This window comes from Nannobrachium achirus (assembly GCF_963921795.1).
Source record: "Nannobrachium achirus genome assembly, contig: SCAFFOLD_218, whole genome shotgun sequence".
Lineage (NCBI taxonomy): Eukaryota > Metazoa > Chordata > Actinopteri > Myctophiformes > Myctophidae > Nannobrachium > Nannobrachium achirus.
Genome location: NW_027664723.1, coordinates 1 through 23,420, shown reverse-complemented (window position 1 = coordinate 23,420; position 23,420 = coordinate 1). Strand labels below are relative to the sequence as shown.

General features: G+C 43.4%; 1 protein-coding gene across 1 annotated transcript in view; it reads left to right on the top strand.

Moving 5' to 3' along the window:
• Positions 1-16,392, top strand: part of LOC308280833 (patched domain-containing protein 1-like) — a gene marked incomplete at both ends in the record, with an annotated part of 47,587 nt that extends 31,195 nt beyond the window's left edge. Inside the window, 3 exon segments of the mRNA XM_080755152.1 lie at positions 4,191-4,384; positions 6,404-6,701; positions 16,105-16,392. Coding sequence (XP_080611278.1) covers positions 4,191-4,384; positions 6,404-6,701; positions 16,105-16,392 — 780 coding nt within the window.
• Positions 16,393-23,420: the final 7,028 nt, after the last annotated feature.

Here is a 23,420-nt window from a genome sequence, read left to right as displayed (position 1 = left end):
ACAAGCTCACAACGAAGTGTAAAATCAGTCATTACGATGCCATCAAGGCCTGCCAAAATACATTTTAGTCGACTAAATCAACTGTAGCTTTAGTCAACTAAAGTTAGACTAAAACTAATACTTTTCAGGTGACTAAATTATGACTAAAACTAAATTTACGTTTTATTCAAAAGACTATGACTAAAACTAAATCAAAATTTGCTGTCAAAAACAACACTGGTAGGGATGAAAAATACTTGAGTAAAAGTAATTGAGTAATTACTCAAGAGTATTTTATTTTTTTTGAGGATTAGGGATGGGACAACATGAACATTTCATATCACGATTATTGTGATGAAAGACACAATGTCATCATGAATGTGATTTATGATTTTATCACGATAATCAAAATCCATTATCCTGGGGCGGAACATTTTCCAAAAATCTACAACAGGTCGCAACGTGACGCTTTGTGAGCTTATAGATCTGCTATTTTTTGGCAAAGACATTTGATAGAAAGTGGAAAAAAGACTAGTATGTATATTATAACTACATTTTACCAATTCTAGAGGGTTTAAGTGGTACCAGATATGCAGCTCTGCAAATAAAAGGTGAATAGGCTCTATGCATATACGCCATTTTGTTCTACTTCCGGGTGTCTTTCGACTTCCTTCACAGGTGTTACTGATGATACTAATTAAGGCTCTGTTTGATTTATTGTACAGTGGTTCTTTAATTTCAAGGACCCCCATAACTCTGTACAAATGGAATCAACAAATGGAATCAAATGGACCCTTGCAGGTCCATTTGCTTCCATTCGTACACTGTCAGAGTTACACACCTGTATGGGGACATTTGGAACCCACTCAAGGACACTTTGAGACCCACTGGTGTAGCAGAGTGTTTCCAGTGAGCCAACATGCACAACATCAGCACCCTGACTCTGTTTGAGCAGAATGGAACAGAGCCTTCATTAGTATCATCGGTAACACCTGTGAGACACCCGGAAGTAGAACAAAATGGCGTATATGCATATAGCCTATTGATCCCAGTGCATGACGGAGGACGATATCACCATAAATTAAATCTCCACGATACTATTATCGCGAGTGTTTTTTTTATCACGATAAACGATAATATCGCTTATCGTCCCATCCCTGTTGAGGATCTGTACTTTTAAAGTAATTTTTAAATGCTCTACTTTTACTCTTACTCTTGAGTAATATAAATAGTAAATACTTGTACTTTGTTACTTTTCATTTGGACAATGAGTTAAAGAGATATTACACTTTCAAAAAAACTTTTGGTCACATTATCATCTAATCGGGCTTTTATGAACACCCTGAACAGTTTTTAATTTGCTTCATTCAATATTTAGATATTTGATGTAAATGTTATCTGCCCCCCCAGGCTCAGGGCCTCTCCACACACACACCCATTGTAACTTCAAACTCCATTTTAACCATGATAGATTCATTAAAAACACCCATTATTTTTTTGGTGACTCATACTACCCTCCTAATATGCGAGCAGGCTGTGTTTTTTCAATAACCTTTTTCATTTATTTTTAATAATTCTTTAGGAAAATGAGAAAAATTAAATACATTACAAAATTATTAAAAATAAATGTAAAAGGTTATCGAAAAAAGTCACCAGAAAAAATAATGGGTGTTTTTAATGAATCTATCATGGTTAAAATGGAGTTTCAAGTTACAATGGGTGTGTGTGGGGAGAGGCCCTGAGCCTGGAGAGGCAGACCCATACAAGGCAGACCTTTTTTGAAAGTGGAATATCGTGATTTAAATTCAGTAAATAAGTAAAGGCAAGGCTAACGTGAGAATTGACTGGGAGAAAATGAATGAATGAAATCTGACAATGATTCTCCTGATATTTTTGAACTTTCTGACTGTGAGCTCATCTGAAAAAAGAAGGACAAAGACAAACACAGGAAAGTGAACAATGTGCTGTGCATCCCTGGCCACATCTGAACAAGTCGTTCAGTATAACGAGTTAAAAAGAAAGATGCACATAAACTCAGCACAAAAAGAAAGGAAGCTTGATTTTGGTCCATTATATCTCCCCTTTAATAATACCAATTTCTATTGTGTTTTATATCATTTTTATCGTTGATTCGTCACCTTTACAACGAATTACAGCTTGTAAGCATCGGGCATTCGAGGCATGAGCTACACAGCCAAAAGTGTGGGTAGCGCCAACCAAAATGTTGCCAAAATGGCTTGCAATGCTGTCTGCTGGCATTGACTCTCGTTTTGGGCTTCCCTGACACTGAGCTTAACATTAACAAAGTGTAAATATGGCCAATATGTGTTGTTTTTTATCTTTTCCTTATTACTGTGGGAGAGTGCAATCATTTAATGCTCCAAGCAACAAAGGTGAACACCAACAGAACAGCATTGCAGGCCTGCCAGGCTATTTTTAGAGGGGCGCTACCCACATGTTGGCTGTGTTGCTCATTCCACAAATGTCATACAAGCTGTACCTCGTTGTAAAGGTGACGAATCACCGATAACAATGATATCAAACACAATACCATTTGACATAATTAAAGGGGGGATATAATGGACCGAATGTAATTTTTTTACTTTTTACCCAAAGAGTAGTTTTTAAAGAGGCGGTGCCATAGTTTTGTACTTTTTCTGGTTTTCATGTGTCTAGGAGGTTGACAGTACTTCATTAGACCCCCTGGTGTGGTTGTTATGAGCAATTATGTATTGCCTTTCTATTTGGGTTTTAGCTGGAGGCTGCCACCTTGTGGGGTCAAACGTGCCGGTCGAAAAACACAGATACTTATTACATCACAGAATCAACTCCTCCCCTAATTACCATTCACCCAACATACATGGGTGTGGCCAGCGCCGCGGGAACTAATTTACAGTAGGGGGTGCTGTAACCAGACAGTCAGACAACAAGTGCCAGTTTCATAAAATCATTCAGTTCCCAGAGCTTTTCAGTTAATCTACTTAGTTACTTTACACCACTGTCTGCAACAGCAAGCATGATGGTTCCCAAACTTTTTAGCCCGTGAACCAAGAGACATTACTACCCTGTACCAAGCAAGTAGTGAAAATAGCAGATCTACAAGCTCACAACGAGTTGCTTCGCACTGCGTTGTGACCCATACAACGTGTCCGCCGCATCGGTCCCGATCCCAGTGTTAGGAAACAGCTGGTTCTGGCCATTAGCCACTAGCTAGCCCAAACATTAGCCAGGCAGCACAGCAGCATAACATAGCATTCATCATTACAAGTCTATATAATATAGCCACGACTCACCAGTGAGGACGCCAGGGCTAGCAGAGGGCGATGTTTAATGCCTTTATAGCCTCGGTTGTGTTGTCTTGGTGTTCTGTTTATATTCCTTTATGCCAGTATTGTTAGGCTATAATTCACCGAGTCCATGACGCATGTTACGCACGGAGAGACAGACGCTCAGACAAGTTAAAAGGGAAGTCCTTTGAAAGCCATTTCCTCTCTAAACAGTGCCCAGAAGCACATTTCAAAACAAGAGTCTTTCTTTTTTTTTTGTCTATACAATCGATCATTCAACACATGTTTATTTTGAAATTGTACTGGAAATAGAAGTAGCCAACAATAGCTCCTACTTCACGCCACTGATGTCAGAGCCTCTACTTGCCGATCGGCAATATTTTTCCCCCAACCCCCCTTTAGGGGGTGCGGTGGGGGGTGCGGTGGGACGTGGGGGAGGGGGTGCGGCCGCACCTCCAGCACCCCTACTTCCCTCGGGTATGGGTGTGGCTAACTTCAGCTGGGTCACCACCCACCATGACAACCACGCATACCAATGAACTGGTGGGTGTGGCACGTAAAAACATCATTTTAACTCTTTCTGTACACTTTTTTTTTGGAAAACATCTTCCTCCTAGTATAATCATAATACCTGATAATCATGTTTTAGAGGGGGAAAAAATCATGGCACCCACACTTTAAATAGACTGCTTTTTACTCTTTTTGAGTAAAAAGCTTTTTACTCAAAAGCTTTTTACTTTTGAGTAATTTCCTGGACTAGTACTTTAACTCTTACTCTTACTCAAAAAAGTAACAGTACTCTTACTTTGATTAAAGGGGCCCCTGGCCCCACCATGCTTTTCAAAGTATATATTTTATAATAAATATTGGTCCATAATCCGGTTTCATCCAGGTTTCAGCCTGAACAACCACTCTGGTGCGGAGGGGGAGGAGCCTGACGTGGCGGCATCGCGGGTCTTCCTGGTTGCCAGGACGACGGAGAACAAGCGGCAGGAGATGTCTGTGCTGCTGGACACCCTGCGCCGCCTCTCGCTCACCTCACGCATTCGCTTCCTCATCTTCAACCCGTCCTTCGTCTACCTGGACCGCTACGCTGCTGCCGTTAGCTGGCCTCTGAGGTAAGAATGATAACTGGACTGCTGTGGGAAGCGTGGGATGTCAGGAAAGTGGACAACGTTGTTTGCATTGTACTGTAGCCCTGAATACATGACCGTCATGTTTCCACCTCAACCTCGCGTCCAGTGAGGAAGACAAAGAGCAACGGTTTGAGCCACAAATGTCAGATTCAAAAAATAAAGTGCTTCCCCAAGTCTCATTTCGCTCAGAAATGATAAAGCATTTTTAACCTGTGTTCCCTTATATTTCACCCTCTAGTGGAGAATCGCGTCATCTTCGGTTGCTCACTGTAGTGAATGGAGATGACGAGACTCTCCACTAGAGGGGGAAATACAAGGGAAAACAGGATAAAAAAAAATGCTTTTTATTAAACAATCCGGGAGCGTCATGTATTTCTTATTGAACGGCATCATTTCTGAGCGAAATGAGACTTGGGGAAGCACTTTATTTTTTAAATCTGACGTTTGTAGCTCAAAACGTTGCTCTTTGTCAACCTCACTGGACGCGAGGTTGAGGTGGAAACATGACGGTCATGTATTCAGGGCTGGACCGCTATGCTGCTGCTGTTAGCTGGCCTCTCAAGTAATGGTTCCTTTCCCAGCCTTTTCAGGGCTACAGTCTTCAAAAAGTCGGACACCTACACACATACCCAGCCTATTACAGTACTCGTGCACTCTGCTTGCGCAAGTAATAAACTATATCTGCATTATCGAGGTGCCAACCCTTTCATAGATTCCATATAGTTTCATTGTTTGACAGCACAATCATCAGTGTATTTTGGATTCATGTCAATTTGTGTTTTCAGATATTTAACCACTTGAACCGTCAATACTTAATAAACTTGACCTTTCACTCTGTACTTAGTCTGCTCTGTACTAGTCCTCTACACCAAACCTCATTGCCGAAAATAGCTGCGAGGCGTTGCAAGTTTGTAGATCTGCTATTTTTGGATCAAGTTCCCAGAATATGGACGCTAGGGTTCAAATCGTTGATACTGTATAAAAAAAGGAGGGAAAAAAAATCTATCGCACAAAGATTTGGAGGACCCCCTGTAGTAACTCTGAGGACCCCTTGGAGGCAGCGGCGGCTCCAGAGAATTGTGACTGGGGGGGCTGTGGGGGAGCTGGCTCTTTTAGAGCAGGGGTGAATACATTTTGGTAACAATAACTAATGGTATTAATACGACAAACAAGATTCTCTGGCTTAGTGTATTGATAACTGAACAGACCAGATCATTGATAGTTTTCAGCTCCAAATATGTGATCTGTAGGTGATCAAATGTTTTTTTTTTTTTTTTTTTTTTCTAGGCTGAAGTTGCTTTCCAGTATAAAAAGTAGAGTTTTATAGTATGGTTTACATAGAAGTCAGTCAATTGTCTTTCACATATTCATAATACTTTTAATTTATTTGTTCCTTAAATATTTTTCATCACAATTTGGTTTGTGGGGAGGGGGGGCTTAGAGGGAGCTAAGCCTTCACCAGGGGGCTAGAGGGGGCTGAAGCCCCCTCTAGCCCCCCCTGGAGCTGCCACTGCCTGGAGGTCCCGGACCCCTGTTGAATTCTCTCTCTCTCTCTCTCTCTCTCTCTCTCTCTCTCTCTCTGCAGACACTCCCTGCTAGCGGTATTGTTCCTGCTGGGCTTGTCCTCCCTGACCCTCACAGAGCCCCTAGTGGTGGTGTTGTTAACTACAACTATAATATATATATAACTATCTAACTCTATATTCTCTCTCTGTCTCTCAGACACTCCCTGCTAGCTGTATTGTTCCTGTTGGGCCTGTCCTCCCTGACTCTAACGGAGCCCCTAGTGGTGGTGTTGTTAACTACAACTATAATATATATATAACTCTCTAACTCTATATTCTCTCTCTGTCTCTCAGACACTCCCTGCTAGCTGTATTGTTCCTGCTGGGCTTGTCCTCCCTGACTCTAACGGAGCCCCTGGTAGCAGCCTGGTTGGGTCTGACCCTCCTCTCTCCCTCTCCCTCTCTCTCTCTCTCTCTCTCTCTCTCTCTCTCTCAGACACTCCCTGCTAGCAGTATTGTTCCTGCTGGGCTTGTCCTCCCTGACTCTAACGGAGCCCCTGGTAGCAGCCTGGTTGGGTCTGACTCTCCTCTCGGTACAGTTTGGTGTGGTGGGCTTCATGACGCTGTGGGGGGCTGAGCTGGACGCTGCCTCCGTGCTGTGCCTCATCTCTGCTCTGGGTCACTCCGCTGACTCCGCAGCCCCCCTGCTCTGTGGGTTCGCGGCGGGCCGCGGGGACAGCCGCACGCGATGGGTACGCATTGTGTTGGAGCGACACGGAGTGCCCTCACTGCAGGTGAGGAGGAGACGATATATGACGTATGATCTTTATATGTTACCGTCACTTTAGGGGCAGGGACGTGCTGGCCATTGGGAAAAGCGTGACAACTCCCGAACGGCCGGTTCATTCCCGGCCGGTCCAGGCCGGCCATTAGGAAAAAAAATAAAATAAAATGTCGGCCTTCGTTCCATTTTGGGGGCTGGGCGGCCAACAAAGTAAATCGTCACTGTCGGGCAGAAACCTTGTATCTCCAAGTTTCAAATTTAACATTTTTAAGTAAAGCCCTGCTTCATCATACAAGGCCGTTGCACAAAAGTAGTGAAAACAGCAGATCTACAGCTTGTAGATCGGCTGTTTTCACTAGTTTAAATCATTTTTAAAATGATAAATACAAAACAAACAGTTTTGGACATACAAGGTTCCTTTCCACCCGACAACAATGAAATATAACTCATGTAATTGACCCACTGGCTTGTCACTTTGTCACAAATCTTTGAGTGGCAGCAGCGCTATAGAGAGAGATCTCTCTCTATAGCGCGCAATGAGGGCCTCTCCAACTCTTTTTCCCGGGCTGGATCAGGGGCCCAGCACGTCCCTGATAAGGGGTGTAACGATATGTGACCGGGGCTGGAGAAAAGGTCCTTATGTCTGCAGTAGTGAAGTCCAGCAATTTAACAAAATAGGTTTGATTTTGGATTGTTGGTGTTTATCCTTTTTTTCTCCATATTATCTAAGAGTGTATGTTTGAGAACCTTCTCCTTGCAACAGATATCCATTTTAGAATAATTAAATAGCTTAAATTAGTTTGTAAAGATAGCTGTGTAAATGGTAAATGGTGCATTTATATAGCGCTTTTATCCAAAGCGCTTTACATAGATTGTGCATTACATTCACCCATTCACGCACACATTCATACACCGGTGGCGGAGGAAACCATGCAAGGCACCAACCTGCTCACCGGGAGCAACTAGGGGTTCAGAGTCTTGCTCAAGGTCTCTTCGACATTAACTCAGGGGGAGCCCGGATTCGAACTAGGAACCCTTCGTGCTCTAATAACGGTTTCTCTACCCCTGAGCTATGCCGCCCCATGTGTGTTTTTGTGTTTCCTTACACCCTTCTGGGGGGTGGAGACACACATTAACCAATTAGCCAACATTTACATCTGCAGTTTTTGTTGGCTGATGTGTGGTTGTTGTTCTCAGGTTTCAGCTGCAGATCACCACCAATAGGTTAGGGTGGGTGAGGGGTGGAGTTAACAATCCATTGTTCACACCCCTTACCTGACTGCCAGTAGTGTGACAAACTTTGAGAGGCCTTTACTCAGATTCTTGGTTCGAGGTTTAACTACATTCAAATAAGCCATATCTTCTTCAAATATATTCAGAATCCAATGAATGACGTCATTTGAGAACTATACTTATAGTTATCTATAACTAATATATCTATAATCTTGTCTCCAGGCCACTCTGTGCTACCTGGCTGCTCTGGCTCCTCTGGGCGCAGTCCTAGAACTCTCTAGAACTATACTTAATATCATATGTAGATATACTGTATATTAATTAACCCTATCTATAGTTAAGTGTGCCTGCCATGCAATGGCAAAACACTTATTGTAATCCGCCATACTTAATTAGGGTAGTTAATGATAATGATCCCACAAATTTGGTGCGCTAATAACTGCCGCACAATTTACGCCACCGCCGCAATATATACATCAAAACGTGCGGCTCGGCCGGGAATGGTGTGCTATTACTTTTCTAAGAGAAAAGTTGTATCGTTTAATTGATATTAATTTATTAGTGAATTAATTTTACCCATTGACTTATAATGGGAATCGCAAAAACTCACATTCAATATTTTTTTTTCTCGCAAACCATAGGGGCTACAGTTTCAAAACTTGGAGAGGAGATTTATAATGATATCAAGGATTAAATAAAAAATAATGTCGTCAGTTGGCCTCATGGTGGCGCTATAACAGTCCACTTTACCTTTCGGCCTGTAACTCTTGAACCGTGGGTCGGAAAATTAAAATTCCTTTTTCCCTGGATTCCTTGGGTCATGACGCATCTCCTCATATAGGCCACGCCCATTTGCGTCAGGATAGATTTTCCGCCATTTTGAATTTTCTTCAAAACACACTTTTTGCTCCTTTTCCTACATAATACAGTATCTGGCCTATACTCCTGTTCGCAATTTGGTGTGAGGGGAGTTTCTCACCTGAACTGAGTCAGTGGGTCCCTAGACATGAAAAATCACAGAGGTGCTCGTCCGCCATAGTGGCACGAATGGCGCAATGGCCAAATCAAATATGGCTATAATCGGCTACATCGGCTATAATGAAAATCCAACTTTTGTGTATATGCACAAGCAATACCTTCAAATAATTTGGGTGCGGGGAATTCATTTCTGATATTGTTTTGACCATTTTGGGTGATTTGGACCTTGAAAGGTCATGGTCAAGGTAATTTTGTAATTCCGAAGACCATGGCCACAACTTGGCCATTGTTAGGAGTAAAAACAGGTGCTGTAGGTCTAAATCAACTAATTCTGACATGTATAATTCATTTCTGGTATTGTTTTGACCATTAAGGATCATCTTGTCTTTGAAATATCAATATCAATGCCATTTTTCAAAGACGATTTTGTCTTTACTAGCACTTTAATCTTTTTCATAATAGTTTGTTTTGTTTATAACAAAAGACATACTAGTATAAATAGAAGAACACACCCCCATTTAACTTTAAAGGGGGACTTAAAATGGGTGTTTAAATGAGCAAGGCTATTTATGAATATAAGTGACAAATAAGATCACATAACAAAATCACACACAAAATTAAATAATAATTTCCCTCAAAGTGCACCATATTGTGATTGTGTATTATGATGCAAGTTAGTATGATGTGTTTTTACAGGATGGATTTGCTATTGTTCCATGGCAAAATATGATGCACAGAATTCCACCAGCCCAGCAACCATATCAACGAGTGTCACGCTTCAGACATGGGAGTGTACTAAAGTCAAAGTGTTCCTTCCATCCATCGATGTTCCATTGGTTCTAGTCTTTCCTCGGATTCCTTGGCTGTTGCATGCAGGTGGCAAGAAATGCACTAGGAAGGTGCCCTGTTGGTCTCAGCAGTTGTACTGTACTTCTCTGCTACCATGTTCTGTCAAGGTCTTTGCTTCTCCAAAGTTTTTTAAGATATTGTACTGTACTCGGTCAGAAGCCATAGCTGCATACTTAGTCCCCACCTAGCTCATACAGTCATCTCCAGTCTTGGCTAGTGGTGCTCCAAGATGAGACACTGCTTGATGCAGTGGAAGCATCTGCCATAGTGCACCCCTAGTGCCATTCTGCAGCCAGATCTCCTTCATCCCCAGTGCTTGAATGTTTAGGGTGTAGTATAGCATTAATGCGAAGGAGACTACGCCAACTCTATGGTGTCCGCTCATAATCCTGACGTTAGGGTTATGGATAGGTTTAGTTATAATGGGTTCAATTGACTCCACATGTAACACCAGCCTCCTCAATCTAGATCGAGGTCTGGGATCTCTTCACCACCAGCCCCTTTTGCAGGGAGCCCCTCATCATCAGAGACAACAGAGCTGACAGACACACCCAGAACGCTCTGATGAAGGCTCATAGCCGAAACGCTTAAGCGTTCTTGTTGGTTTGTGCCAATAAAAAAGTGGAAACGTGAGTACTTTATTCTCCACTGATTTAAAGTTTTGGATGTGCTACCTTTTTGATGCCCTGTTAGGGTATCCCCTCATGTAGGGATGGGCCGAAAGCAAAATTCTTGGCCGAAACCGAATACCGAATACTGGAAACATTCCGCCGAATACCGAATACCGAATAGCCGAATAATACATGTATATAATTTATTTTGTATAATAAAGGTTTGTACCATTGCTGTACCTTTGTTGTAAAGCTACCTGATTATGGCAAACCCTAACTTAAATAATAATCACCATATGGTTCCATAAAACCTTTATTTCTCACTTTTGAATGCACACATAACAAAATAAAATATTTTCTCTTTGCAATGTTAGCATAAAACAAAGTCAAAATAGTGCAACTATTTCTGTAGTATCCTACAGAGATAAAAGTGCATCAGAACAAGGTGCTTAAAACTGCAGAATGATCTAGGCCTACAACAAAATATTATTGTAAACACAAGGGCTGTAACAGCCAGGCCTTCAACAACAAATGCACATACTGTATGTTGCAAAATGATCTAGGGCCCAGGGGTCCTCAAATACAAATCTTGAAGGTCCAGAAATATTTTTTTGAAACAGGTCCAGGTCCGAAAAAAAAGGCGAAGGCGAAATAAGGCGGATACATTTATACAGTATACTGTATGTATGTATGTTTATTATAATCATTAGAATTGTTTATTTTAATTATTATTATTATTATTTGGAACTTTGGAAATCTCAGTTGGAACTGTTACCCCTGCTACCTGATGCTGGATAAGCGGTTGAAGATGGATGGATGGATGAATGGGTAATTATTTATGCATGTAGAGTAGGCTACATTATTTACATTTATTGTGTAGCAATAAAACACTGGCTTATAGTTTAATTATTGGAAACTAAAGAGCATAAATGCAATATTAGGCTTGTCGTTCAGAATGGAAAATAAAGTGGAACTTAGCGTGAGGGGGAGAGGATTACTTGACATTCAGTTAGTTGACACACGTACTGCACAAGCCAGACTGACTGTGCTGATTGACTATGTCAAATGACCAGTCAAATCAGGGTCAACGAGTCATAGTTATTAACCTAACACAGCCTAGGATAGCTGACAATAATATGCGACGACACATCACATTGTTAAAGACGCATGATCAAGCATCGCGAGTTTCGCGACCATTTCTCGTCTAATGCAAGCAGTTGGAGCCTTACATCGTGGATATTAATGTGTTGCTGTTGTCCTCTCCAATTGAACAGCCAAAGGTAGAAGATCTCTAAGTTATTAATCCAGTGGGAGCAATGGTTTCCAAGAGGTTTTAGCAACTTTTTTAAGGCAGCGATCGGCATGAGTGTGTGGAGAGGAGAGGAGAGGAGAGGAGAGGGGAGGGGGGGAGCAGCATGGAGAGCAGACTGCGTCGGAGACTCGGAGGGAAGGAAAACCTTTGATCTACAAGCCCACAGCACGTTGCACCCGCGACGCTTTGTGGGCTTGCAAATTGGCGTAGGGGTGTGTCTTGTGAGCCTGTGTATGTGTTTGAGCGAATGAGCACAATCAGCACATACACACACACGCACACACATCACACACAGTCAGTCCGATCGTCAGATACAACTGTGCGGAGATTTCTCAGAAATGTGCCGCGGTCGACATGGACTGCGGTCCGCCTATTGAGGACCCCTGTACTAGACCCCTGTCCTTCACACTATTCGGTGCTCAACTATTCGGTTTTAAAAGCTATCCAGCCGAAAACCGAAAATGCATTTTTAGCCATTTTCGGCCGAAAATTTTCGGTGCCGAATATTCGGCCTCATCCCTACCCTCATGCCCATATATGGGGATCCCCAGACATCAAACCCAGGCCCTAACTCGCCAAGGCCCTGCTTGACTTTTAACATAATGTTTTATGCCCATATATGGAGATCCCTGTCCCAATGTCATCAATATTAAGGACATATCTGGCATGTTTTGACATAACATTGTTGACCCCTGATCATGCAGGGGTCTCCATTATGTGTAACTGGTCCGATACACATCACTGGCCAGATGGCCAAGAATTGGCACGCATGTCGCCCTGAGGCATCTTACTAGTAGACACATCCATCCCTCAGCAACTTTCCAAATTCTGGGTGTCTGAGGAGAACAAACAGTTCTCCAGCTGTGTGTTCGGAATATGGTGTCCAATCAAGCCTGTGGCAATGTTACCATCATTGTCGGACGACAGTGGCTCAGTATAGAGCGCCTGCCTTGAAATCTGAAGGTTCCAGGTTCGAACCCTGTTCCTGGTTATGTGTCAAAGTGTCCTTGAGCAAGACACTGAATCCCTTACTGCTCCAGATGAGCAGGTTGGAACCTTGCATGCTTTCATGGTGTGTTAATGGGTGAATTGTAAAGTGCGTTGGAGAAAAGCACTATATACTGTAAATGCAGTCCATTTACCATTGTCTCTGATGAAGATGACAAAGGTGGAGTAGAGATCCCAGACATCTTGAATAGGATTGAGGAGGCTGCACATGGTGCATGTACTGACTCCATTATAACCAACCCTAACCTTCACTAACCTAATTGGTCGGAATAATGGGATGTCGGAATTATGGCGGACCCCAGAGAGTTGTTGTCTCCTTCGCGCAACTGCTATACTACACCCCATATTTACAAGCACTGGCTGCAGAATGGCAATGGTGAAAATTGGAAATGCTTCCACAGCATTGATCTTGGAGCACCACTAGCTAAACAGTGATCAAGGCACATATGCCTTGGAGACTGGAGATGACTGCATTCTGACCAAGTACAATATATCTAACAAACTTTGGAGACTGAGAGGCAAAGACTTTGACAGAACAAGACACAGCATTGGTAGCAGAGAAGTACCAGAGCTGAGACCAACAAGGCACCTTTCTAGTGCATTTCTTTTCTAGTGCATTCCTTTGTGCTGTATGCAGACTATGAACTGCCCATATACTATACTATGGAGTGGAGGGAGCAAGGAGGGTCATTAGCAGTCCTTTTGTTATTCATTCTATTTCAATGTCTGACTCAGTTTATCCGGACAAGTGACTTTTGTGCCCGGACAAGTGAATGAGAAATGTACTTGTCCAAAGGACAAGTGCCTCAAAAAGTCAATGTCAAGCCCTGATGGATGGAAGGAACACTTTGGCTTTAGTACACTCCTGCATGTCTGAAGCGTGACACTCAACGTTATTGCTGCCTTGCTGATGGAGTTCTGTGCATCATATTTTGTGATGGAACAATGGCAAATCCATCCTGTAAAAGCACATCACACTAACTTGCATGCATACACAGAATCACAATATGGTGCACTTTGAGGGAAATTGTTATTTAATTTTGTGTGATTTTGTTATGTGATCTTATTTGTCACTTTTATTCATAAATAGTCTTATTTGCTCATTTAAACACCCATTTAAAGTAAGTTAAATGGGGGTGTTTACTTATATGTATCACTAGTATGTCTTTTGTTATAAACAAAACAAACTATTATGAAAAAATAAAATAAAAGTGCTAGTAAAGACAAAATCGTTTTTGAAAAATGGCATTGATATTGATATTTCAAAGACAAGATGATCCTTAATGGTCAAAACAATACCAGAAATGAATTATACATGTCAGAATTAGTTGATTTAGACCTACAGCACCTGTTTTCACTCCTAACAATGGCCACGTTGTGGCCATGGTCTTCGGAATTACAAAATGACCTTGACCATGACCTTTCAAGGTCCAAATCACCCAAAATGGTCAAAACAATATCAGAAATGAATTCCCCGCACCCAAATTAGTCAGAATGGAGGTATTGCTTGTGCATATACACAAAAGTTGGATTTTCATTATAGCCGATGGCGGCCATATTTGATTTGGCCATTGCGCCATTCGTGCCACTATGGCGGACGAGCACCTCTGTGATTTTTCATGTCTAGGGACCCACTGACTCAGTTCAGGTGAGAAACTCCCCTCACACCAAATTGCGAACAGGAGTATAGGCCAGATACTGGAGTAACATATTTTCTCCAAATGTCACAAAAATCGATACACATGATCTATGGACTCATGCGATAAACATATTTAAACGATATTTTGATAGTCCATACCGTTCTTCCGTAACAGGGTTCCAAAGTTAGCGGGAGGAGCCCGTTTTGTAAGAAGTACCCATAAATCACAAACGAAACATCCAGTCAACACCAAATTTTAACCACAAGTGGGGGGCGCTATACTGAACATATACCCAAAAGCATTTCCACTTCGACCCATAGGGGGCACCACAAACGCGCAAAACGTAACCGTTTCATGCCAAAACGTGTTTTTCAGGGGGAACGACCCTCTCAAAACGAAACACAAACGATCTCGGGAGCGACGGGACAACGTAATCGCCTTGCGGAACTTGTGGGAGGAGCCTATTTCTTAAAAACAAGAAACCATATTGCTAATGCTAACACATGCTAATGCTAACAAATGCTAATGCTAACAAAGATGCTAATGTTAACACATACAAGGTTGCACACACTTAGCGAGCTGCAGGCACACTTAAAATTTCTTCGAAATTTTCTTTTCTAGTTATATAGTTATTTATAATAAATGTAATGAACTATATAATGTATAATCTTGTCTCCAGGCCACTCTGTGCTACCTGGCTGCTCTGGCTCCTCTGGGCGCAGTCCTAGAACTCTCTACAACTATACTTATAGATATGTAGTTATATATATTAATGAACTCTATCTATAGTTATATAGTTATTTATAACTAATATATCTATAATCTTCTCTCCAGGCCACTCTGTGCTACCTGGCTGCTCTGGCTCCTCTGGGCGCAGTCCTAGAACTCTCTAGAACTATAGATATTAGTTATATAGTTATTTATAATATATAATAACTAATATATCTATAATCTTCTCTCCAGGCCACTCTGTGCTACCTGGCTGCTCTGGCTCCTCTGGGCGCAGTCCTAGAACTCTCTAGAACTCTCTATACATATAGATATTAATGAACTCTATCTATAGTTATATAGTTATTTATAATAAATATAATAATGTATATATAATATAATGTATAATCTCCTCTCCAGGCCACTCTGTGCTACCTGGCTGCTCTGGCTCCTCTGGGCGCAGTCCTAGAACTCTCTACAACTATACTTATAGATATGTAGTTATATATATTAATTAACTCTATCTATAGTTATATAGTTATTTATAATATCATAATAATATATCTATAATCTCCTCTCCAGGCCACTCTGTGCTACCTGGCTGCTCTGGCTCCTCTGGGCACAGTCCTAGAACTCTCTAGAACTCTCTATACATATAGATATTAATGAACTCTATCTATAGTTATATAGTTATTTATAATAAATATAATAATGTATATATAATATAATGTATAATCTCCTCTCCAGGCCACTCTGTGCTACCTGGCTGCTCTGGCTCCTCTGGGCGCAGTCCTAGAACTCTCTACAACTATACTTATAGATATGTAGTTATATATATTAATTAACTCTATCTATAGTTATATAGTTATTTATAATATCATAATAATATATCTATAATCTCCTCTCCAGGCCACTCTGTGCTACCTGGCTGCTCTGGCTCCTCTGGGCACAGTCCTAGAACTCTCTAGAACTCTCTATACATATAGATATTAATGAACTCTATCTATAGTTATATAGTTATTTATAATAAATATAATAATGTATATATAATATAATGTATAATCTCCTCTCCAGGCCACTCTGTGCTACCTGGCTGCTCTGGCTCCTCTGGGCGCAGTCCGCTCCAACCTGACCTGGACTCTGTTCCGCTGCTTGGCGCTGACCGCCGGCTGCTCGGCGCTCCACAGCCTGGCTTTCCTTCCCACCCTGCTCACCTTCCTGCCGCCCGCCAAGAGCCCCTCCCCCGGCCACCATATAAGGGCGGGAGGCGGGGAGGGGGAGGAGGGGGCGGGGCAGGAAGTGGAGTGTGTGGAGATGAACGACAACGATACCAGAGTGGTGGACCAGATCACTACCGTCTGACCCTGGACCGGAGTGGACCGGAATGGACTGTCTGACCGGAACGGAGTGGACCGGAGTGGACTGTCTGACTGCACCGGACTGGAATGGAACGGACCGGAATGGAGCGGAAAAGGAACTGTCTGACCGGACCGGAATCTACCGGAACGGACCGGACTGTCTGATCGAAATGGACCGGAATGGACCGGAATGGACTGTCAGACCGGAACGGAATGGACCAGACCGGAATGTACCGGAACGGAACGGAATGTCTGACCGGAATGGACCGGAGTGGACTGAAACACTGGACTGGAACAACTGTCTGATCATACCGGAACGGACTGTCTGACCTCACCGGAATGGACCGTACCGCACCTGAATGAAACGTACCGTACCGGACTGTCTGACTGTACCGGAACGGACTGTCTGACTTCACCGGAATGGACCGTACCGCACCGGAATGGACCGCACCGCACCGGACTGGACTGTCTGACTCGACCGCAACGGACTGTCTGACCATACCGGACCGGACCGGACGAGCCCCCAGAACCAAGGGCTGTAGAGTTGAAGCAAAACGACATGGTGGCCAAAGCTGGAACTGCAGGCGGGGAGAAAAATACATGCACTGGACGTTTGTGACGTAGGCTAATTACGTCTCGACGAACAGTAAGTCAAATTGGCAAACTTCTGTTTGCCATTTTTACCCCACAATGCAACTGGATTCAGCTTCTTCCGGGTGCTTCCAAACGCCACCGAGCAACTAGCATTGAAATGAATATCTGGGGGCGGGGCTATCCGCTCTCTATATCATAGATATGGAACGGACTGTCTGAACACACCGGAACGGACTGTCTGACAATACTGGAACGGACTGTCTGAGCACACCGGACCGGAACGGACTCTGAACACACGGGAATGGACTCTCTGACCGACTGTCTGAATGGACCAGTGTTGTTATGGCCCTGTGACGGCTGTTACCATGGTGACCACTTGCTCCAGTATGGAAGGAAGGCGTGTGTGTGTGTGTGTGTGTGTGTGTGTGTGTGTGTGTGTGTGTGTGTGTGTGTGTGTGTGTGTGTGTGTGTGTGTGTGTGTGTGTGTGTGTGTGTGTGTGTGTGTGTGTGTGTGTGTGCACAGTATAAATGGCGAGCAGGTTACCATGGTTACCATGGTCATACTGCGTGTTTCCAGTGTGGTGTGACATCATAGAGAGACAGCCAATGAGAAGCTGACACTGAGACAGCCAATGGGAAGCTGACACTGGACCAGCCAATGGGAAACTGGCACTGGGACAACCAATGGGAAGCTGAAGCTCAGACAGCCAATGGGAAGCTGCCACCGAGACAGCTGACACTGAGACAACCAATGAGGGGCTGAGAAGCAGCCGCGAGGTCAGTCCTGCACCGGTGATGTCATCACAAAGAGACACACCCACCTGGTGATGTCATCACAGAGACACACCCACCTGGTGATGTCATCACACAGAGACCACACCCACCTTTCAAACTGTCTTTAGAAATCACTGCTTCAACGACCGGAGCAGGGTTCTTCACCAGGGGGTCCGGGGACCCCTAGGGGGTCCTCAGAGGGACCCCTAGGGGGTCCTCAGAGGTACTGCATTAAAGTTTCTACATCATGAAATGTCACTTTTCCTATTTTAAAACCTTTTTTTGGGGTCCCACTAGCACCTTCTATCCTCACAAAGTCCCATTTCAGACCGTTGTGTCTTTCTCTGATTTTGGGAAGGTGGAGGTTAAAAGCATCCCACGGGTTCTCAAAACAGGCTGTCCAGATTATATCATATTGTTTATGTCGTTTTCCAAAAAGTTTAGGCTAAATGACCACTCCTTATTTTATTTAACATTTTTTGCAACCCATTTTCTCACCCAGTGCCAACTACCTAACCTGTAGTCCTGGTTTCCGCTCTCCCCCTGCCGCGCCAGGGGACATTGGGGAGCACCCGGCTGGCTAGGGGGAGGTAGTATAGAAACCAGGGCTACTGCATGTTTTTGTGAGGGCATTTGCCCTAGGAGACACGGGGAGAACATGCAAACTCCACACAGAAAGGCCCTATCGCCAACCCCACCTAGGGTGTGGGCGCTGATGACGCGGAGGGAGGAACACGGCCCCAGCGCCCACAGCGTCCCCCGGCGGGAATCGAACCCAGAACCTTCTAGCTGTGAGGCGAAGCGCTAACCACTGCGCCACCGTGACCCCCTAAATGACCACTCCTGAATACAGAGCCCCGGTCATGTCTGCCTGGCTTTCATATCAGAGCATTTTCAGCTGCAGTACCTTCCTTGTCCTGAGTGGGAGGACTGCGCTATTGAGCCCCACCCTCATCCTAGCTCCTCCCCGCCTTCTTCTCAGAGTTGAGGCATTACATTTTGTACAACACGGTTCTATTGTGAAAATAGCAGATCTACATGCTCAGCGTTGTGGGCATGTAGATCTGCTATTTTCACAATTTCTTGTCACTTTAGAAATGTGCAGATAAAAACGTTATATTGGTTTGTTGGTCTGTTGAGAGAGAAAACAATGTTGCACATTAAGCTAATCATCTGGGGACCCCCCCAAAATGATTTGGGGACCCCCCCCCCCCCCCCCCCCCCCCCCCGGGTGGCCCGATACACAGGTTGATAACCACTGATCTGTCTCATATTTCTCTCTCAGCTAAGGGGTCCCTGCTTCATCTCTCTCTCAGCTAAGGGGTCCCTGCTTCATCTCTCTCTCAACTAAGGGGTCCCTGCTTCATCTCTCTCTCAGCTAAGGGGTCCCTGCTTCATCTCTCTCTCAACTAAGGGGTCCCTGCTTCATCTCTCTCTCAACTAAGGGGTCCCTGCTTCATCTCTCTCTCAGCTAAGGGGTCCCTGCTTCATCTCTCTCTCAACTAAGGGGTCCCTGCTTCATCTCTCTCTCAACTAAGGGGTCCCTGCTTCATCTCTCTCTCAACTAAGGGATCTCTTCTTCATCTCTCTCTCAGATAAGGGGGTCCCTGGCCTGATAAACCACTGAAGACCCCTGCTCTAGGTTGTATAGTTATACAACATGTGAGTTACATAACATATATCTGCTGCTCTGCTGTTCTGCTAACGTCACAACGTGCACACCGACTACAACCCACTAGAATGGGGTGAAGTAATGAGTGTGTGAGTGTTTTTACTTTGATGCAGGATCAATAAAAAGGTGCAACTTAGAAAACCTGCGTCTTGTGATACACAGTAACTGCTGTGGTGAGTCAGTAGAGACTTAAGAAAACCCGCGTCTTGTGATACACAGTAACTGCTGTGGTGAGTCAGTAGAGACTTTAAGCTCCACGATGTTCAGGACGGCAACACCAGGTGGAGTACGGCTGCTATGACGCAATCGCCGTAGCGGTCAGAATCGTTAAAGAGGTGGTGCCATGATTTTCCCCCCCTCTAAAACATGATTATCAGGTATTATGATTATACTAGGAGGAAGATTTTTTTTACAAAAAAGTATACAGAAAGAGTTTAAAATTGGGTTTTTATGTGGCCACACCCCCAGTTCATTAAGTATGCATGGATGTCATGGTGGGTGGTGACCCAGCTGATATAGCCACACCCCACAGTGTTGGGTGAATGGTAAATAGGGGAGGAGTTGATACTGTGACATATTAGTATCTGTGTTTTTAACTGACACTTTTGACCACAAGGTGGCAGCCTCCAAGAGAAAACAAACAAATACCAAGAGAATAGATAATTGCTCATAACAACCACACCAGGGGATGAAGTACTGTCAACCTCCCAGACACATGAAAACCAGAAAAAGTCCAAAACTATGGCACCACCTCTTTAAGCAAACCGCCGTGGGCGACGGGGTCCCACCACTGGCGGAACAAATCAGAACCGGGCTGTATGCAAGCCACAATGATCCTCCATTGCTTAAAGTCACTACTGAGGCCTGTATGCAAGCCACAATTATCCTCTATTGCTTAAAGTCACTACTGAGTGTGTGGGTGATTGAGTGGATGAGCCAGCCAGCCAGTGATCTTATTTGGTGTGCGTGCATCAAAAACTCCCGTGGACCAGATTACAACCCCTGTCCCAGATTGCTTAATGGATTCAGAATCATGAAAATATATATATATATATATATATTATAATATATATATATATATATATTTTGACCGCTCATATTGTCGTTGTCGGGTGGAAACCTTGTATGTCCAAAACCGTTCATTTTGTATTAATCATCTATAAAATGTACTAAACTAGTGAAAACAGCCGATCTATAAGCACACAACGCCTCGCACCGCGAAGCGTTGTGTGCTTGTAGATCTGCTGTTTTCACTACTTTGTGCGACGGCCTTGTATGATGAAGCAGGGCTTTACTTTGCGATTTTTTTTTTTACAAATTTGAAACTTAGATACAAGGTTTCTGCCGACAGTGACGATATGCTACTTAAAGCAGATTTATTTATGTGTATGTGTAATATATGTATGTGTATATATATATATATATATATATATATGTGTGCGTGTGCGTGTGCGCGAGTACGAGTGCGTGTGCGTGTGCGTGTGCGTGTGTGTGTGTGTGTGTGTGTGTGTGTGTGTGCGTGCGTGCGTGTGTTTGTGGACCACAACCCAAGATGTTCTGTTTAAATCCCCAAACTGCAGCTTCTCTGTCAACACATGTATCTTTTCAGCAGAGTCAACAGTGCCCCCGTGTGGCAATGAAGCACCCTGCAGCTCCAACAGACAACAGCTCTGGTTTAGTGCAGGGTTTCTCAACCTGTGGGTCGGGACCTGTGAAGGGACCATTTAAGACCTTTTTTTAACACCTCAAAGAAAGAGAAAAAGAGTGGTAAAGATAATCAACAACCATTAGGCTTGTTTTGATTATCTTTTCAAATTATTTTTCCTTTTTCTTTTTCTATAATTTTTATCCCATAATTTTGTAACCATTTTTTCACCCAGTGAAACCCTAGTTTCATGTTTTTGTGAGGGTATCAACCCTAGGAGACATGGGGAGAACATGCAAACTCCACACAGCTGATGATGCGGAGGAGAGAAACACGCCCCCAGCGCCCTCAGCGTCCCCCCGGCGGGAATCGAACCCAGGACCTTCTGGCTGTGAGGCGACAGCTCCACCCACTGCGACCCCTGAGGTCCTTCATTTTAACCCATATAACATTACAATTTACTTAGTCGGTTTCTTTGTCACTTTCAACTCAGTCATAACTGCGCCACCGTAGAAATATTCTCTATAAAGGAGCTATAGTCAACTTGTTCTTGAAAAAAGGATGCTAAAATAAAAATAATGTTTCGAAAATATTTTATGAAAAAACAAGCTTCATATGTGTGTTTCTATTAAAAAATAACCACACAAAGTGTAAAATAATGATAAAATAATCATTTTGGCCATTGTCTGACTGACACTTTGTTTACATCCTAGTCTAACACTATCAAAGAATAGACTAGATGTAAACAAAGTGTCAGCCTGAGTCTGCCGGACAAAAAAGTTGACTAGCTAATAATAGTAGTAATGATCATCTCTCAAGTCAAAGCTAAGAGCTTGAATGAATGTTGGATACACTGCAGTAATGTGCATACGTGAGGAGACTTAATTTAACATAATACACTTTATTTGAACATTTAATCTTAAAGGGGAAGACCACTCATTTTCAATATTGAACTATGTCATTAATATACCTTAGAGGAGTTGTGTGGAAATAAAAAAAAAGTTCCCCCTCTTCTGGGCGATTGATTTTGCGGTTTGTATTGTAAAGTACAACTTGATGACATCACACATTGTACTTTACAATACAAACCCCAAAATCAATCCTCCAGTTCTAGGCAACACAGAAGGGGGGGAACTTTTTTTTAAATTTCCACACAACTCCTCTAAGGTATATTAATGACATTCAATATTGAAAATGGGTGGTCTTCCCCTTTAAAAGACAGTGTGCCAGTGATCAGCCTTCCCTGTACCAACGTTGGCATCGTGCCTAAGGTTCCTAGTTCCTACCCCTGCATTAGAATGTCCTTCTGATGCCTGGCCTTTGATCAGGGACGTGCAGAGAATGTTAGAGAGGCAGGGGCTGACATTTATAAAAAGGTCTTTTGTGGAAATATCGAAAATGGCCAACCTCCAAGCTCACAACGCATCGCAGTGTGACGCGTTGTGAGCTTGGAGGTCGGCTATTTTCGGTGCTTGATACCACAGTGAATTAAGCATAATCAAGTGACTACTGGAGATGTGGCGTAACGGGCATGGATTTCTACACAGAGAGGGCAATTCTTTCAACATAAGATGCTGCGTTCAAGTTCAGGAGAGTTTGGACAAGGCAATTCTCTTGAATGCTGCCTTCAGGTATGGCATGGAAAGAACCATGAATGCAGTTTTTACGGTCCCATCCTCTTTTACAGTACACTTTAAGACATAATAAGACATAATAAGCCATAATAAGAAATAATGTGTTGGTAATTAGAGCTAATATATTTTATTAGACAGAAACAAAGACAGAATAGTAGAAAGAGCGAATACATTCTCTGGCACCGTCCGTGCGGTGGTGGCTGCCGCGGCAGTTACCAGAGATGCCGGTGCCAGATAATGTATTCGCTTTCTGCTATTCTGTCTCAGCCACCACCGCACGGACGGGCAGTTTACCGCTACGGGACCTGCCGGTCCGTGCGGCGGCCGCCGGTCCTACTGGCGGGACTGCTGGTCCTATCGCCGGCGATGCAGTGCGACTGCTGTCGAACTAGCGGTCGTGCGGCAGTGTCTGCCGCTGCAGTTCCGCGGCAGGTGACGGTGCCAGAGAATGTATTCGCTCTTTCTACTATTCTGTCTTTGTTTCTGTCTAATACAATATATTAGCTCTAATTACCAACACATTTCTTATTATGGCTTTATTCTGTCTTATTATGTATTATTATGTCTTAAAGTGTACTGTAAAAGTGGATGGGACCGTTTTTACTATGGTGAAAGAAATGTAAAAGCCCCCTCTTTCCATGCCATACCTGAAGGCAGCATTCAAGAGAATTACCTTGTCCAAACTCTCCTGAACTTGAACGCAGCATCTTTAT